The 18,793-nt window shown below is 43.6% G+C and overlaps 1 protein-coding gene across 2 annotated transcripts in view; it reads right to left on the bottom strand.

The window, feature by feature from the left end:
- Positions 1-1,797: 1,797 nt before the first annotated feature.
- Positions 1,798-18,793, bottom strand: part of LOC149457475 (matrix metalloproteinase-9-like) — a 41,919-nt gene continuing 24,923 nt past the window's right edge. The window contains exons 5-8 of one of the 2 annotated variants that reach the window (XM_089683649.1): positions 15,673-15,783; positions 13,987-14,040; positions 10,155-10,246; positions 1,798-2,226 (exon numbers count right to left, since the gene is read on the bottom strand). In XM_089683649.1, the coding sequence (XP_089539775.1) occupies positions 10,161-10,246; positions 13,987-14,040; positions 15,673-15,783 (251 nt within the window). In that variant the 3' untranslated portion in view covers positions 1,798-2,226; positions 10,155-10,160. The remainder of the gene's footprint in view (positions 2,227-10,154; positions 10,247-13,986; positions 14,041-15,672; positions 15,784-18,793) is intronic. The other variant, XM_089683651.1, reaches the window with a different exon arrangement.

Below are 18,793 nucleotides of genomic sequence, written 5' to 3'. Positions count from 1 at the left end.
TCCTGAGAGACCAGGTATTGTGAATTCAGGGTCCGGGGGGACCAGATATAGGGAATGCAGGGTCCGGGGAGACCAGATATAGTGAATGCCGGGTCCTGGGAGGCCAGATTTAGGGAATGCAGGATCCGGGGAGGCCAGATATAGTGAATGCAGGGTCCGAGGAGACCAGATATAGTGAATGCCGGGTCCGGGGAGACCAGATATAGGGAATGCAGGGTCCGGGGAGGCCGGATATAGTGAATGCAGGGTCCAGGGAGACCGGATATAGTGAATGCAGGGTCTGGGGAGGCCGGATATAGTAAATGCAGGGTCCTCGGAGACCAGATATAGTGAATGCAGGGTCCTGGGAGACCGGATATAGTGAATGCAGGGTCCGGGGAGACCGCATATAGTGAATGCAGGGTCCGGGGAGACCAGGTATAGTGAATGCAGGGTCCGGGGAGACCAGATATAGTGAATGCAGGGTCCGGGGAGACCAGGTATAGTGAATGCAGGGTCCGGGGAGACCAGGTGTAGTGAATACAGTGTCCGCGAAGACCAGATATAGTGAATGCAGGGTCCTGGGAGACCAGATATAGTGAATGCAGGGTCCTGGGAGACTGGATATAGTGAATGCAGGGTCCGGGGAGACCGCATATAGTGAATGCAGGGTCCGGGGAGACCAGGTATAGTGAATGCAGGGTCCAGGGAGACCAGATATAGTGAATGCAGGGTCCGGGGAGACCAGGTATAGTGAATGTAGGGTCCGGGGAGACCAGGTGTAGTGAATACAGTGTCCGGGAAGACCAGATATAGTGAATGCAGGGTCCTGGGAGACCGGATATAGTGAATGCAGGGTCCTGGGAGACCGGATATAGTGAATGCAGGGTCCGGGGAGACCAGATATAGTGAATGCAGGGTCCGGGGAGACCAGATATAGTGAATGCAGGGTCCGGGGAGACCGGATATAGTGAATGCAGGGTCTGGGGAGAGAGGTTATAGTGAATGCAAGGTTTGGGTATAAAAACTCTTAGGCTATTTAGTTAGAATGGGGTAGAGGACCTGCCTACCACTCCTAGAAAAAAACAGAAAAGTAGCTCAGGAAGCAATTAGGGCCTTGCCCATCATATGTTTTCTCTTGATCTATGCTTCCCTTATGTTACTGCTAGATCAGCAATGTGTATAGCTGTTTTTTGAAAGAATTTTATAATCTGACTAGGTTAGTGGGTTTTCCACAATAATACCAGCGTGAAGATCCTAGAAGAAAACTGGATAATAAAAAAAAGCTATCAGGTTAAGCTAAGTAGCATCCAAATGGACTGCTCCCAAATCATAGAATTCTGTAAAAAAGAAAAGCATGCAAGGGTATAAAAGAAATACACAACCTGCTTCTTTATTTAGAGAAAATATTTTTAAAATGGGCATAAGCGTGCTTCCCCTCAAAAAAATCACCTAATGTCAAATAAAGTATGACAATATTGTTATTGAGAAAACCAGGGATTTTTTTTTTCAGAGAATAGGTACAGGAATTCCTCCCTTCGGAGTCTATCTCTTGTCCCCGAGGAACGTTTTGGCCACAATTCATTTCAATGGCAAGTACTCTGGTAAATGAAATGAATAAATGTTCAAGCTGTAAACACGGTACCATATTTACTCGCATTTTTGCCACATTTAGCGTTTTTGTGCTGCCAGGAGAGTTAGTATCTATGGCAGTTCCAGTTGTGCTGTATGTTGAAAAGGACCCTAACTAAGAAACACTAGCGGGGCTTTAGAGGTACCAAACCATATCAAAAAACATAAACAAAAATGTAAGGACAGTTTATAGAATTGAACACCTTTTATTAGGTTAAAAACAACCAACAGGTGGACCATAATCATTAGACATAAACATAAAAAAATCATAAAATAAAATACAGTAAATGGGACCTGACCTCAGTAATTGTTACAGATGTCCTAGATGCAAAAGGAGTCACGGGCATCAGGCACAAACAACCAACATCTATAGCCTCAGGACAGGAAAGCTAAACTGTAAACAAAGATAGACATGATGGTACAAGGCTAACAATGGAAACATGTAATTATACATAGGTTAGTATAGAACACCTAAACATATAGTATCATAGGTGTTGATGAACATATAGATATATAGTTTCCACTTGGAGCCATGAGTAGGTACTTTGTTTAAAGATTCCAACACGTTTCGTGGGACAAAGCCCGCTTCTTCAGGGAAAAACAAAATACAAATTCCTACAGCAAGCAAAAACAGAACCAAAACATATAATCAGTATGTAGTCAAACAAGATTGTACAAAAAAAAACAAAAATAAATAAAAGGTTTAACAGCAATTACCAGTTGATGATACCAGCACATTCCCAGATGGCTCATGCAAAATATAGGTCAATCGTATCTAGATGAACAGAGGGGGGCCTCAAGCAACTATAAATAATGATCATCGATCAAGAAAGGATCTATGTCCACTTGTGGACTTGTAAAATAGCAGAATCGTCATTCTAGGGAATCAAAAAATACATTGATCAAAAAATATTAATGAAAAACCCCCCAGATAAAGTCCCAACTACACCCCTACTCCCCAAATTGGTCATAAGTCCAAATCCTCAAAGTGACCCTCAAATCATATGTAACTTGGATAAATAAGCGACCGAGTACATACATATCTATAGGTGTGTAAGCCAAAATCCATCCAAATATATGACATACAATTAAAGATCTCTTGACCAAATGGTCCAGAAAACGAAGTATCGTAAGGCTCAGATTGTTTCCCATCAATAGGAAAAAAAAATATAAGATATGAAGATAGTTTCCTATTGAAGGAGGAGGAGAGAAAACATCAACCCCTCTTCTCCCTGTGTAGTCCTGAATTGAATCAAGTCTCCGGAGTTTAAATAGCGGTCAATTGGCACAAAAATGGCGGCATTAGGGGTATACTGAGCATGTGCGGTGACATCAGTGACACACAGCGATGACGTCATGACGTCCAACGTCATCGCGTTACGCAAAACAGCAAAAAATGTCACAACCATCTTAAAGAAGCCCAGAGAAAAGATAAATGACCATAAAAAGACAAGAAGTCAATACAGGTAGATAATCTTAATAGAACATGGCAAAGACATGGCCCTGTAAATCAGACAACAGTAAATAAATAAAGGGAAACAACCTTTATAGAGCATGGCCAAACATGGCCATATAAAAACGGCCAACCGCTCATTTAGAACCTTTCAAACAAAAAAATGCTAGCAAAATTATCCTAAAAGCAAGAATATATGCTAAAAAGTCCAAAGAGCACCCAAGAGGTTTATATCATCAGTTGGTATTACAAAGTGCTGTTTTTGTAGTAACTGGAACACAAAACCAATATATATAACATATCCAAAATCATCATAAGTTAAAAAAAAAAAACATTTACTTATATCAAATTATATACGGAAATTGTCAAAAGAAGAGGGGAAAAAAAAAACCCAGTACACTTGGTTTGTGCTGTATAGCTGAGATTAGACCAGGAGTCTCCAAACTTTCTCAAAGTGCCGGTTTACTGTCCATCAGACTTTAGGAGGGGCGGAGTAGCCAGTGGGAGAAGAAAATGTCCCAGCGTCAGTAGGAGTAAAAAAAAAATGATATAGTGCTTGTAGCCAGTAGAAGGTGGGGAATAGGAGGAACAGTGCCCCATCATTGGTATTAGTGGAACATTGCCCCCATCATTGGTATTAGTGGGAGGAAAATTCCCCTCATCATTGGTATTAGTGGGAGGAATAATGCCCCCATCATTGGTATTAGTGGGAAGAATAGTGCCCCATGTTGGTATTAGTGGGAGGAATAGTGCCCCATCATTGGTATTAGTGGGACAGTGCCCCCAGCTTTGGTATTAGTTGGAGGAACAGTGCCCCATCATTGGTATTAGTGGAAGGAATAGTGCCCCATCATTGGTATTAGTGGGAGGAATAGTGCCCCATCGTTGGTGTTAGTGGGAGGAACAGTGCCCCATCATTGGTGTTAGTGGGAGGAACAGTGCCCCATCATTGGTATTAGTAAGAGGAATAGTGCCCCATCGTTGTTAGTTGGAGGAACAGTGCCCCATCGTTGGTGTTAGTTGGAGGAACAGTTCCCCATCATTGGTGTTAGTTGGAGGAACAGTGCCCCATCATTGGTGTTAGTTGGAGGAATAGTGCCCCAATCGTTGGTGTTAATGGAAGGAATAGTGCCTCATCATTGGTGTTAGTGGGATGAATAGTGCCCCATCATTGGTGAAAGTGGGAAGAATGGTGCCACATCATTAGTGACAGTGGGAGGAATATTGCCCCATCATTGGTGTTAGTGGGAGGAATAGTGCCTCATCATTGGTGTCAGTGGGAGGAATAGTGCCCCATATTGGTATTAGTGGGAGGGAGGAATAGTGCCCCATCATTGGTGTCAGTGGGAGGAATAGTGCTCCATCATTGGTGTCAGTGGGAGGAACAGTGCCCCATCATTGGTATTAGTGGGAGGGAGGAATAGTACCCCATCATTGGTGTCAGTGGGAGGAGTAGTGCCCCATCATTGGTGTCAGTGGAAGGAATAGTGCCCCATCCTTGGTATTAGTTGGAGGGATAGTATCTAATTGTTTATATCAGTAGGAGGAATAGTGCCCTATCATTGGTATTAGTGGGAGGAATAGTGCCCCATTATTGGTATTAGTGGGAGGAATAGTGCCCCACCTTGTTATTAGTGGGAGGAATAGTGCCTCATCATTGGTGTCAGTGGGAGGAATAGTGCCCCATCATTGGTGTTAGTGGGAGGAAAAGTGCCCCATCATTGGTGTTAGTGGGAGGAAAAGTGCCCCATCATTGGTGTTAGTGGGAGGAATAGTGCCACATCATTTGTGTCAGTGGGAGGAATAGTGCCCCATCATTGGTGTCAGTGGGAATAGTGCCCCATCATTGGTGTCAGTGTGAGGAATAGTGCCCCATCATTGGTATTAGTAGGAGGAATAGTGCCTCATCATTGGTGTTAGTGGGAGGAATAGTGCCCCATCATTGGTATTAGTGGGAGGAATAGTGCCCCATCATTAGTATTAGTAGAACAGTGCACCCATCATTGGTATTAGTGGGAGGAATAGTGCCCCATCATTGGTGTTAGTTGGAGGAACAGTGCCCCATCATTGGTAATAGTGGAACAGTGCCCCATCATTGGTATTAGTGGGAGGAATAGTGCCCCATCGTTGGTGTTAGTGGGAGGAATAGTGCCCCATCGTTGGTGTTAGTGGGAGGAACAGTGCCCCATCATAGGTATTAGTTGGAGGAATAGTGCCCCATCATTGGTATTAGTGGGAGGAACAGTGCCCCATCATTGGTATTAGTGGGAGGAACAGTGCTCCATCATTGGTATTAGTGGGAGGAATAGTGCCCCATCATTGGTATTAGTGGGAGGAATAGTGCCCCATCATTGATATTAGTGGGAGGAATAGTGCCCCATCATTGGTGTTAGTTGGAGGAACAGTGCCCCATCATTGGTGTTAGTTGGAGGAATAGTGCCCCAATAGTTGGTGTTAGTAGAAGGAATAGTGCCTCATCATTGGTGTTAGTGGGATGAATAGTGCCCCATCATTGGTATAAGTAGGAGGAATAGTGCCCCATCATTGGTGAAAGTGGGAAGAATGGTGCCACATCATTAGTGACAGTGGGAGGAATATTGCCCCATCATTGGTGTTAGTGGGAGTAATAGTGCCTCATCATTGGTGTCAGTGGGAGGAATAGTGCCCCATATTGGTAGTAGTGGGAGGGAGGAATAGTGCCCCATCATTGGTGTCAGTGGGAGGAATAGTGCCCCATCATTGGTGTCAGTGGGAGGAATAGTGCTCCATCATTGGTGTCAGTGGGAGGAACAGTGCCCCATCATTGGTATTAGTGGGAGGAAGGAATAGTACCCCATCATTGGTGTCAGTGGGAGGAATAGTGCCCCATCATTGGTGTCAGTGGAAGGAATAGTGCCCCATCCTTGGTATTAGTTGGAGGGATAGTATCTAATTGTTTATATCAGTAGGAGGAATAGTGCCCCATCATTGGTATTAGTGGGAGGAATAGTGCCCCATCATTGGTATTAGTGGGAGGAATAGTGCCCCACCTTGGTATTAGTGGGAGGAATAGTGCCTCATCATTGGTATCAGTGGGAGGAATAGTGCCCCATCATTGGTGTTAGTGGGAGGAAAAGTACCCCATCATTGGTGTTAGTGGGAGGAATAGTGCCACATCATTTGTGTCAGTGGGAGGAATAGTGCCCCATCATTGGTGTCAGTGGGAATAGTGCCCCATCATTGGTATTAGTAGGAGGAATAGTGCCTCATCATTGGTGTTAGTGGGAGGAATAGTGCCCCAGCATTGGTGTTAGTTGGAGGAACAGTGCCCCATCATTGGTATTAGTGGGAGGAATAGTGCCCCATCATTGGTATTAGTGGGAGGAATAGTGCCCCATCATTGGTATTAGTGGGAGGAATAGTGCCCCATCATTAGTATTAGTAGAACAGTGCACCCATCATTGGTATTAGTGGGAGGAATAGTGCCCCATCATTGGTGTTAGTTGGAGGAACAGTGCCCCATCATTGGTAATAGTGGAACAGTGCCCCATCATTGGTATTAGTGGGAGGAATAGTGCCCCATCGTTGGTGTTAGTGGGAGGAATAGTGCCCCATCGTTGGTGTTAGTGGGAGGAACAGTGCCCCATCATAGGTATTAGTTGGAGGAATAGTGCCCCATCATTGGTATTAGTGGGAGGAACAGTGCCCCATCATTGGTATTAGTGGGAGGAACAGTGCTCCATCATTGGTATTAGTGGGAGGAATAGTGCCCCATCATTGGTATTAGTGGGAGGAATAGTGCCCCATCATTGATATTAGTGGGAGGAATAGTGCCCCATCATTGATATTAGTGGGAGGAATAGTGCCCCATCATTGGTATTAGTGGGAGGAATAGTGACCCATCATTGGTGTTAGTTGGAGGAACAGTGCCCCATCATTGGTGTTAGTTGGAGGAATAGTGCCCCAATCGTTGGTGTTAGTAGAAGGAATAGTGCCTCATCATTGGTGTTAGTGGGATGAATAGTGCCCCATCATTGGTATAAGTAGGAGGAATAGTGCCCCATCATTGGTGAAAGTGGGAAGAATGGTGCCACATCATTAGTGACAGTGGGAGGAATATTGCCCCATCATTGGTGTTAGTGGGAGTAATAGTGCCTCATCATTGGTGTCAGTGGGAGGAATAGTGCCCCATATTGGTATTAGTGGGAGGGAGGAATAGTGCCCCATCATTGGTGTCAGTGGGAGGAATAGTGCTCCATCATTGGTGTCAGTGGGAGGAACAGTGCCCCATCATTGGTATTAGTGGGAGGGAGGAATAGTGCCCCATAATTGGTGTCAGTGGGAGGAATAGTGCCCCATCATTGGTGTCAGTGGAAGGAATAGTGCCCCATGCTTGGTATTAGTTGGAGGGATAGTATCTAATTGTTTATATCAGTAGGAGGAATAGTGCCCCATCATTGGTATTAGTGGGAGGAATAGTGCCCCATCATTGGTATTAGTGGGAGGAATAGTGCCCCACCTTGGTATTAGTGGGAGGAATAGTGCCTCATCATTGGTGTTAATGGGAGGAAAAGTGCCCCATCATTGGTGTTAGTGGGAGGAATAGTGCCACATCATTGGTGTCAGTGGGAATAGTGCCCTATCATTGGTGTCAGTGTGAGGAATAGTGCCCCATCATTGGTATTAGTAGGAGGAATAGTGCCTCATCATTGGTGTTAGTGGGAGGAATAGTGCCCCAGCATTGGTGTTAGTTGGAGGAACAGTGCCCCCATCATTGGTATTAGTGGAACAGTGCCCCCATCATTGGTATTAGTGGGAGGAATAGTGCCCCATCATTGGTATTAGTGGGAGGAATAGTGCCCCATCATTGGTATTAGTGGAAGGAATAGTGCCCCATCATTAGTATTAGTGGAACAGTGCACCCATCATTGGTATTAGTGGGAGGAATAGTGCCCCATCATTGGTGTTAGTTGGAGGAACAGTGCCCCATCATTGGTATTAGTGGAACAGTGCCCCCATCATTGGTATTAGTGGGAGAAATAGTGCCCCATCATTGGTGTTAGTGGAAGGAATAGTGCCCCATCGTTGGTATTAGCGGGAGGAATAGTGCCCCATCGTTGGTGTTAGTGGGAGGAATAGTGCCCCATCGTTGGTGTTAGTGGGAGGAATAGTGCCCCATCGTTGGTGTTAGTGGGAGGAATAGTGCCCCATTGTTGGTGTTAGTGGGAGGAACAGTGCCCCATCATTGGTATTAGTTGGAGGAATAGTGCCCCATCATTGGTATTAGTGGGAGGAACAGTGCCCCATCATTGGTATTAGTGGGAGGAATAGTGCCCCATCGTTGGTATTAGTGGGAGGAATAGTGCCCCATCGTTGGTGTTAGTGGGAGGAATAGTGCCCCATAGTTGTTATTAGCGGGAGGAATAGTGCCCCATCGTTGGTGTTAGTGGGAGGAATAGTGCCCCATCGTTGGTGTTAGTGGGAGGAATAGTGCCCCATCGTTGGTGTTAGTGGGAGGAATAGTGCCCCATCGTTGGTGTTAGTGGGAGGAATAGTGCCCCATCGTTGGTGTTAGTGGGAGGAACAGTGCCCCATCATTGGTATTAGTTGGAGGAATAGTGCCCCATCATTGGTATTAGTGGGAGGAACAGTGCCCCATCATTGGTATTAGTGGGAGGAATAGTGCCCCATCATTGGTATTAGTGGGAGGAATAGTGCCCCATCATTGGTATTAGTTGAAGGAATAGTGCCCCATCATTGGTATTAGTGGGAGGAATAGTGCTCCATCATTTATATTAGTGGGAGGAATAGTGCCCCATCATTGGTAAAAGTGGGAAGAATGGTGCCGCATCATTAGTGACAGTGGGAGGAATATTGCCCCATCATTGGTGTTAGTGGGAGGAATAGTGCCTCATCATTGGTGTCAGTGGGATGAACAGTGCCCCATCATTGGTATTAGTGGGAGGGAGGAATAGTGCTCCATCGTTGGTGTCAGTGGGAGGAATAGTGCCCCATCATTGGTGTCAGTGGAAGGAATAGTGCCCCATCCTTGGTATTAGTTGGAGGGATAGTATCTAATTGTTTATATCAATAGGAGAAATAGTGCCCCATCATTAGTGACAGTGGGAGGAATAGTGCCCCATTAACGGTGTTAGTGGGATGAATAGTGCCCCATCATTCGTATAAGTAGGAGGAATGGTGCCCCATCATTGGTGAAAGTGGGAGGAATGGTGCCCTATCATTGGTGACAGTGGGAGGAATAATGCTCCATCATTGGTGTTAGTGGGAGGAATGGTGCCCCATCATTGGTGACAGTGGGAGGAATGGTGCCCCATCATTGGTGACAGTGGGAGGAATAGTGCCCCATCATTGGTGAGAGTGGGAGGAATGGTGCCCCATCATTGGTGACAGTGGGAGGAATGGTGCCCCATCATTGGTGACAGTGGAAGGAATAGTGCCCTATCATTGGTGTTAGTGGGATGAACAGTGCCCCATCATTGGTATCAGAGGAAGGAATAGTGCCCTGTCCTTGGTATTAGTTGGAGGAATAATGCTCCATCATTGGTGTTAGTGGGAGGAATGGTGCCCCATCATTGGTGACAGTGGGAGGAATGGTGCCCCATCATTGGTGACAGTGGGAGGAATGGTGCCCCATCATTGGTGACAGTGGGAGGAATAGTGCCCCATCATTGGTGACAATGGGAGGAATGGTGCCCCATCATTGGTGACAGTGGGAGGAATGGTGCCCCATCATTGGTGACAGTGGAAGGAATAGTGCCCTATCATTGGTGTTAGTGGGATGAACAGTGCCCCATCATTGGTATCAGAGGAAGGAATAGTGCCCTGTCCTTGGTATTAGTTGGAGGAATAATATCTAATTGTTCATATCAGTGGGAGGAATTGTGCCTCATCATTGGTGTCAGTGGAAGGAAAAATGCCCCATAGTTGGTGCCAGTGGAAGAAATGGTACCTCCTTGTTGATGTCAGTAGGAGGAATAGTACCCCAAGGACCAGATAGAGGCAGGCAAAGGGCCACATTTGGCCCAAGGGCCACAGTTTGGAGACCATTGGATTAGACTGATGACCTTGAATGATCAAACCCATGCCTCACCTCATATCAGATAGGTGTGGTATCATTCACATCTTTGTATTCAATATTTTCATAAATAGATTCTGGTCTGCTGGCATCTTCCACCTCCATCCCTTGAAAAAAAAATTAAATATTGTTTTAACCTCCCTAGCGGTCTGATTATGTCCACATTTCTGTGCTCAAAGCGGTACATTTTTTTGCATGGAAATATGTATTTTTTTTATTGTAGGCCTGTAAATTTTAGGAATAACTCACTGAAATCTGTCTGAACAAGAGTCTAGTAAACACGGGTATGATAAAATTTGAAACACGAAATCATGAATTATAATTTAATAAATATTCATAAAAAATAATAACATAATAATAAATTTAATTCAATAATATAATCAAACCAAAAACACTGAAATTTGAAATATAGCGCCAAGTTCGCACATCAGTGAGCAAAGTTGCAAAATCGTTTTCAGTGTCTCATGACGAAATTCCCTACGAATCATCACTCAATTCTGCAAGTAGTTCTAATTTACTATCGCTGTTCTCTAGCTGGTCTAAAACCGCTTTTGACCTAAAGGGACGCTTTTTGGACACCATGGACATTTCTCAGTTTCCAGGCAGAAAGAACAGTAAAAATGCAGACAGGGGACAGGACAAAGCACTCGGGACAAAATGTATGTGAAATGGTTGGATACAGTAATGTTTTACTATGTGATTTTAGTGATTTTAGTGAATGTCATTTTTGTCACTTACAAATTTCCCGCCGTTCCGTCCCCCTGTACATCCCGACGCTCGCAGGGGACGGAGCCCAGAAGACAGATGCTGGCATCCGCCGGATTACATTGCCGGGGACACTGCAGGAGGGACATCGCGGGAGCGCAGGACAAGGTAAGTGAAGAACAGATGCCGGAGCAACGCTACAAGGTATTCCTGAGTGTAGCTCGGGGTTACCGCTTTTGGTACTGAAACTTTACCCCGAGCTACACTCGGGAATACCGTCAGGGAGGCTACAGGTTTTCTAATCTTTCCATTTCTCTAACCATATCCCTCTGAAGCATATCTGTTCGGTTGTCACTTTTCTCTGCTTTTTTTTTCCAAGTGCAAAATAATTATCTATGTTTTGGGTCCATGTCTCTGAGAGCCATTTCTCTTGGAGACAATGCTAGCTTGTCTTTTCAGCAGCACCTTTCCTCAACATCTAATTGCTGAGAAAAAAAGCTCTCGTGATGCCTTATCCACAGCAACAACCAGATAATGCAATTGGATCCCCTGGTCATGTGAATGGGTCTCCACATTGAGCCGAGTATCCAGATTGTTGGAACTTGATAGTGGGTTCATAACCAAAGTTCTTGATTGAAAGGCTATGATGAAAGCGCAGTCATATGCTAGAAGACGAGACTATGGCCTTTGTGTCCATAGTATGTTCTGTCATCAGATAGGAGTGGTAATTACGAAGAATTGCTTCATACAAGAGTGACATCATTGAGTACTGAAAGCACACAAAATCGAGATAATACATCACACAGTAGTAAAACTGAAAAATAATATAAGAAAAGCTGCCTTGTATTGTTGCTACTTCACAGCATCCTATCCATAATAATACATCGAGCAAAATCCTTTCTTGTATTAAAAGAGGTATAGACTCCAGAGAGAGAGAGATATCATATTACCCCGGTACAAATCATTAGTAATACCTCATCTGGAATATGTAGTTGCGTTTTGGGCGCCAATTCACAAAAAGAACATTGGGGAACTGGAGAAAGTACAGAGAAGGGCAACCAAACTGATACAAGGATATGGAGGAGCTCATCTATGAGGAAAGATTAGAGGAACTGAATTTATTCTCTCTTGAGAAGAGGAGATTAAGGGGGGATATGATCAACATGTATAATACATAAGGGGGGATATGATCTCAATGTATAATACATAAGGGGGGATATGATCTCCATGTATAATACATAAGGGGGGGATATGATCTCCATGTATAATACATAAGGGGGGATATGATAAACATGTATAATACATAAGGGGGGATATGATAAACATGTATAAATACATCAGTGGTTCATATAGTGAACTCGGTGTAGAGCTATTCACCCTGAGGTCAACACAGAGGACAAGGGGGCACTCTTTACATCTGGAGGAAAAGAAATGTAATCTCCAAAACATGGAAAGGTTTCTTCACAGTAAGAGCTGTGAAAATGTGGAATAGACTCCCTCAAGAGTTGGTTCTGGCCAGCTCATTGGATTGGTTTAAAAAAGGCCTGGATTCTTTCTTGGATACACAGAATATAACTGGATACTAATATTTACAGGTAAGTTGATCCAGGGAATATCCGATTGCCTCTCGGGGGATCAGGAAGGAATTTTTTTCACTGCAGGAGCAAATTGGATCATGCTTTGCTAGGTTTTTTTGCCTTCCTCTATATCTACTGTGTGTATAGGATTATAACTTTTTTTTCTTTTTTTGATGGTTGAACTGGATGGACTTTTTGTCTTTTTTCAGCCACGCTAACTATGTAACATCAATCTGTTTGTAAAGCTCATTTCTCCGATTAATTTACTGGATATAATAGTCTAGTGTGCTTCCTAGTTGCAAAAAGCATATTACCACCCTGCATCCTGGCAACCAATCAGTTAACCCCGGCAGGTCTCGCCCCTGCCCAGCGTCAAATGCTGTGCTTTGCCTCCCGCACTCAGTCCAGAATTATCCTGCCTTCCTCTGAAGGGGGGCAGAGGACACCACCAATAAACAAGCCTTTAATAAGAAAAGGTAGCAGTGTGTTAACACACACTGTGTCTGTACTCGCCAGAAAAGCCGACTGAACGCGGTGACGTCAGAGCCCCTCCCCTACGTGTTACGCCACAGGTCACGTGGCTTCATCAGGGGGAAATGATTGATGAAGCCACGTGACCGGTGGCGTAACGCGTAGGGGAGGGGCTCTGACATCACCGCGTTCAGTCGGCTTTTCTGGCGAGTACAGCTTTTCTTATTAAAGGCTTGTTTATTTTAATGAAAATGTGAGTGTGACAGACAGAGTTTGGCAATAAAAGGAGTTTTATAAGGATAAAGCACTATCTTCTGTTTTTCTTTGCAATTATATATGTGGAGTTTGCTGGAGTAATTCTGGAGGATTGTTCCCCTGGAGGGGAGAAGGAGGGAAGATTCATCCATCCATCCACACACCCATAGATCCATACAAGATAATGAGGAGAGGAGTGACACCAGGATAAGCAGGAAAACTGCGGTTTGGAGAGATTGTTTGAAGGTGATAAGCAGCCAAGCATACTTAATCCTTTTATAGGATAAACTGCGTGATTTAGCCTGTTGAGGCTGGAGACGGAGGTGAGCGCATGATAGAGCTGTATTTATGCTGCAAAAGTTTTTGGAACCTGGAGTGTATTCATCTAATTAGCACAGATATCTCAAAAAGAAAGAGGACTCTTATGTATCAGTCTCTGGATATACAATGATACATTTATTTTTCCATAGTATAAAGGGATTGTAAAAGCACAGTGGACATTTGTTTTTTTCACATTTTGTTTTTTTCACACTTTATTTATATTAGATTTTATTTTAGTTTATTTTTTACACGTAATCAATGTGTCTTTGATGATAATAATAGAGGAGCGCAGCACAATATTTATCTATATATAAGTTAATATACACTTATTGTTTTTTTCTTTTTTTTTACCAACAACATGTAGCAGAATAACTTATAATAACTTTATAACCCCTTCCCACTCAATACAGAACATAAAAAGGTATGTTTTGGCTTGAATTAGGCTTTGAGCTTGGTGTGCCCTCTGACCCTTAACCATTTGCACAGGAAACCCACCACAGTTACACAATGTCACATACCTTTGTCAAGCACAACTTGTCTTCTTGAAGACCACCAGAGTCCACTCTGAATACCTACAATAGAAGAAATGGGAAGTATCTGGCATTAGCATCAGAGATGTAATTGAACCCAGAGATCTCTCAGGCCCAATTTACCCAATACCTTTATCTCTTACAAAAAACATTCACTATCAATTAATTATTAGATAACAACTTGGTTTTGAGATCCACTCCATGCCAAGTGTCAGCTGAAAAGCAACATTCAGTAGTATATAAAAAGAGATAAAAACACTTAATGAATGTAAAGTTTTGTCTTTGTATAAATCAGTGGTACATTTTTGTCACATATCACAAATTGACTTTTTTTCCCTAAAGAACCATACAATAACAAACAAGGGGACATCAGCTACATCTGGGAGAAAGATGTTACCATCAGCAGTAATGATAATCAATAAAAGATTTTGTAAAAGGAAAGGGGACATGATATGGGGTTTAGGGAAAATATGATATGAGGTAATTGGGATACACGGGAGAAGCTTGCTATCGTTTCGACTTTTTCTGTTCTCAGATATATGTGTATTTAATGTTCTTTTTGTAATTAAATAAATCTACTAATAGAAATGATTAAAAAAAAAAAGGAAAGGGGAGATTTTTACATTTAGGCTCTGTTCACATCTGTGCTGATGGTGCTGCTGTGGGACCCGCACAAAAACCAGCAGCCGCAACCATCCACACAATAAAAAAAATGTGGGACCCGCAAATGGGTGCCATTAATCTTAATAGCATGCTGCTCGCACTGGTAATTGCAACTGTACTGGGAACGTTAGTTCCCGTGCGGGCTGTGATGTAAAAAATAGTGCAGGGACTGCTTTCCTGTGTGTCCGGGGCAAGGCAGGCCATTCAAATGAATGGGCTCTAGTGCCTGTGCAAATCGCGTCCCGCACCGGTGTGAACATATCCTAATGCAGTACTCAAGGATAGTACGGTAATAGTGTCTTTGGAGTTGATCTGATCACCTGGTCATACCATATACATTTTTTTTTTCTTGCAAAACTGGCTACATTTGGGCTGGCAGGGGAGTTCTCTTTCTTGCCTCTGGGACCCAAACTAGTGTTCATTTTAAAAGTTCACTTTAAAAGAGATGTAAAGCTGCAGGGGCAGAGCAGAGAGCAAGGACTGATAGTCACCACTCTCTGCTCCAGGAAGACCGAGAACTGAATGCTCAATTGTTGGGCTTAGAGCCAGAGGGGAACAGCTGCAGCATCGGACCAATGCTACAGCATGGAGGTGAAAATGTATGCTTGTTCTATTTAAAACCCCCAAATTATACTTTAATGCACAAAAAAGATCATCGTCTTTTTCCCCATGCATAGGTCCTCTTCTGAGAGTGCATATAAACGGCTCATCCCTTACAGTTACAAATGGAGTAGGGTGATTTGAGCCACCATTGCGATACAAATACAAGGTCCTCATGGGAATCAGGAAAGTTTGTAAAAAAGAGAGAAACAGAGAGGCACAGTAAAGTGTGTAAAGCTGAAGGCCATGTTTTCTGAGCCTTAAATCTATTTCACTATTGACTCTCAAACATGTATCTTGACCAATGCCTGAAAGAAGCATAAAATGGCAACGAAATTCATATGACAGAGCTATGGGACACCCAGATTATTTACCACACTTGTGTTCCCAAACCGCTCTGTGCTAACTCACCTCTCCATTGCACCTTCATGCAGCACCCAGCAATACAGACACAAAGGATGACAACCCCGAGGCACAAAGGCAAGACCAGCCAAAGTCCAGAATTTCCAGGCAAGTCAACAACTGCAAATGACAGGGCCACAGAGGTCAGTATAGGATAGTATACAGGCACCAACCTCTGGTAGACATGTCTTTCAACCAGCTTGTACATATTAACGGAAATGTATAGGGATTCTGTATATATTTTCTTCATTGATCATGATCAAAACTAAAAATAGCATTACAAACAGGTTTTCCTTTTTAAATGAGGTATGAAATAATGCATGTGTTACCCTTGTGAGGGCTGCTGTGTAGTATGTGTCCCTAACCCTCTCTCCGCAAAGCCAGGCAACTTGCATCCAAAGACAATAGACTTCCTCAAGAGTTGGTTCTGGCCAGCTCAGTGAATTGCTTTAAAAAAGGCCTGCATTGTTTCAGGGATGCACAGAATATAACTGGATACTAATATTTATAGGTAAAGTTGATCCAGGGAATATCCGATTGCCTCTCGGGGGATCAGGAAGGAATTTTTTTCCCTGCAGAAACAAACTGGATCATGCTTTGCTGGAATTTTTTGCTTTCCTCTGGATCAACTGTGGGTATAGGATTATAACTTTTTGTTTTTAATGGTTGAACTGGGTGGACTTTTATCTTTTTTCAGCCAGACTAACTACTATATGTAACTCTGTAACAATGACCAGTCCACGGGCTTGGTTTTGTTGCTTTATTAGGGGAAATCAACTCAGATAGGGAAATAGGGGATTCCCAGTCTGACTTGAATCAATGGAATGGGGACACTTCCTTCCTTTGTACAAAGGCAGATCCTGGACTGTTCTTTCCCCGGAAAGCCATCAGTCATTGTGGATCAGTAGCAGCTGACCTTTTTGGGTGAGGAACTAGCAGCCCCTCAAAAAAATCAGCTCTACTTATCATAGCTACATGCAGAGATGTAGAGTTTCTCCCAGCTCCACAGCCTGCAAACACAACTAGCCCTCCTGACTTTTCAGAAAATCTCCCAGGACAAAAAAAACGGAACAAGCCCAGCGCTGTTCTTTGAAGGCTTGCTACGTGTGGCAGTGGGGGTTGGGGGGGGGGGAATCATTCCTGATCCCACAGGAGGCAATTGGATATTCCCTGGATCAAATGTCCTTGGTATTATTACCTATAAATGGCAAACAGTTGATCACGTGATGTGGTAAAAGGCCCATCACAGCAGCCTTTTACCACGAGATCAGCTGTGTGCAATTGGACACAGCAGATCACTGGGTAAATGCAGTTGCCAGTTATCAGCTGCACTTTACTTACACAGTCACATCATGAGGAAAGTACTGCCGATGACCGTCAATTGTCAGAGAACAGATCGGCACTGATGATCAATGCCCTGATGATCAGTGCCCAGCAGTGCCACCCACCTGTGTCCATCAGTGCCTAGCAATTCCACACATCAGTGCTGACCAGCAGTGCCGCCATTCAGTGCCCAGCAGTACCCACAGTCAATGCCACCCATTAGTGTCGCCTATCAGTGCCCATCATTGCTACATATCAGTGTTGCCTCATCAGTGCCGCCTCATCAATGCTGCCTATCAGTTCCCATCAGTGCTGCCTATCAGTGCTGCCTATCAGTGCAGCCTCATCAACGCACATCAGTGAAGGAGAAAAATTACCTGTTTGCAAAGTTTTATAATAGAAACAAAGAAAAACCTTTTTTTTTCAAATTTTTGCAATTTTTTTGATAATAGTGTAAAAAATAAAACACCCAGCAGCAATTAAATACCACCAAAAGAAAGCTCTATTTGTGTGAAAAAAATTATAAACATTTCATATGGGTACAGTGTTGCATGACCACGCAATTGTCCTTTCAAAGTGCGACAGTAGGTAAGTGGTTAATGCAACATCAAAAGCAAAAAGTGTTAGCTTTAGAAACAGCAGCTTGGCATTGCATGCTTTTATTAAATCTATGGTCTACCAGAACACCCAGATCCTTCTCCACCATTGACTTCCCCAGGTGTACCCTCTCTAGTATGTATGATTCATGCATGTTTTTAACCCTCAAGTGCAGAACTTTACATTTATCAACATTAAACCTCATTTCCCACATAGTTGCCCAATTAAACAGTGCATTGAGGTCAGCTTTGAATTGGAAACATCCTGTAAGGACGTTATTCCACTGTACAGCTTGGTGTCATCTGCAAACACTGAAATGGTACTTTTAATCCCCAACCCTATATTGTTTATAATTTATAAAATGGATTAAAAAGTAAGGGTCTCAAAACTTTACAAGACATCTTTGTCTCAGGATCCCTACTTTCCTTTAGAGACGTTAAAAAAAAATTTAGACTCCCTAGATGGATGTACTTCAGGTACTTCCAGCTAAGACATGCAGTTATAGCCTAGTTCCCAGTACCCCCTCAGTTAACTACCTCCCTTTTCTGAGGATCTCCTGGCTCAGGACTCCCTCTCCAAACCACTTTTCTCCCTTTATTCAGCTTTACTCTGTGTGGATTCCCCCAAAATGGTGGCCCTCTAGGAGGCCTAGAAAGCGAGTATCCCTTCCCTATATAGGGAGGACTGGGAGGACTGGTTTGAGTATAGTTTGAGATTGGAGATCTCTTCTAGGGTTAAATTGATCAAAGCAAAATTCCTACACAAAGTGTATTATACGTCACAAAAGTTGCTTAGGGTATATCCCCCGAGGTCCACCAACTGTCCTCGATGTCACAGGTCCGAGGGCACCTATTACCATATGCTCTGGAATTGTCCAGTAGTAGGTTTTGGGCGGCAGTGTTTGTGCTTGTAAATCACCGCTTGCAGCTGACCTTGCCAGTCTCACCAGCCTTGGCTTTGCTTGGTATCCAGGTTGACGAGCAAAGGCCCTGGTACACTAAGCTATTGATCTCTTACTATACTATGCCAAAAAAGAAATTATACTTAATTGAAATGCATCCTCTCCCCTCTCCAAAGACTCTTGGGAAAAAGCTGTTACAGATGTACAAATTGACGTATATTAATAGGAGTTGCCCTCTGAAATTTGATGAGGTATGGCAGCTGTGACTGGACCAATGAATGAGCCCCTCTTGTGGATACTCCACCCTGG

The sequence above is a fragment of the Staurois parvus genome, unplaced genomic scaffold (assembly GCF_062004578.1).
Source record: "Staurois parvus isolate SC_StPar_1 unplaced genomic scaffold, SC_StPar_1.0 ptg000320l, whole genome shotgun sequence".
Taxonomy (NCBI): Eukaryota; Metazoa; Chordata; class Amphibia; order Anura; family Ranidae; genus Staurois; species Staurois parvus.
Note: the sequence above shows the minus strand (reverse complement) of the source record. Positions and strands in the feature narration are given on the sequence as shown.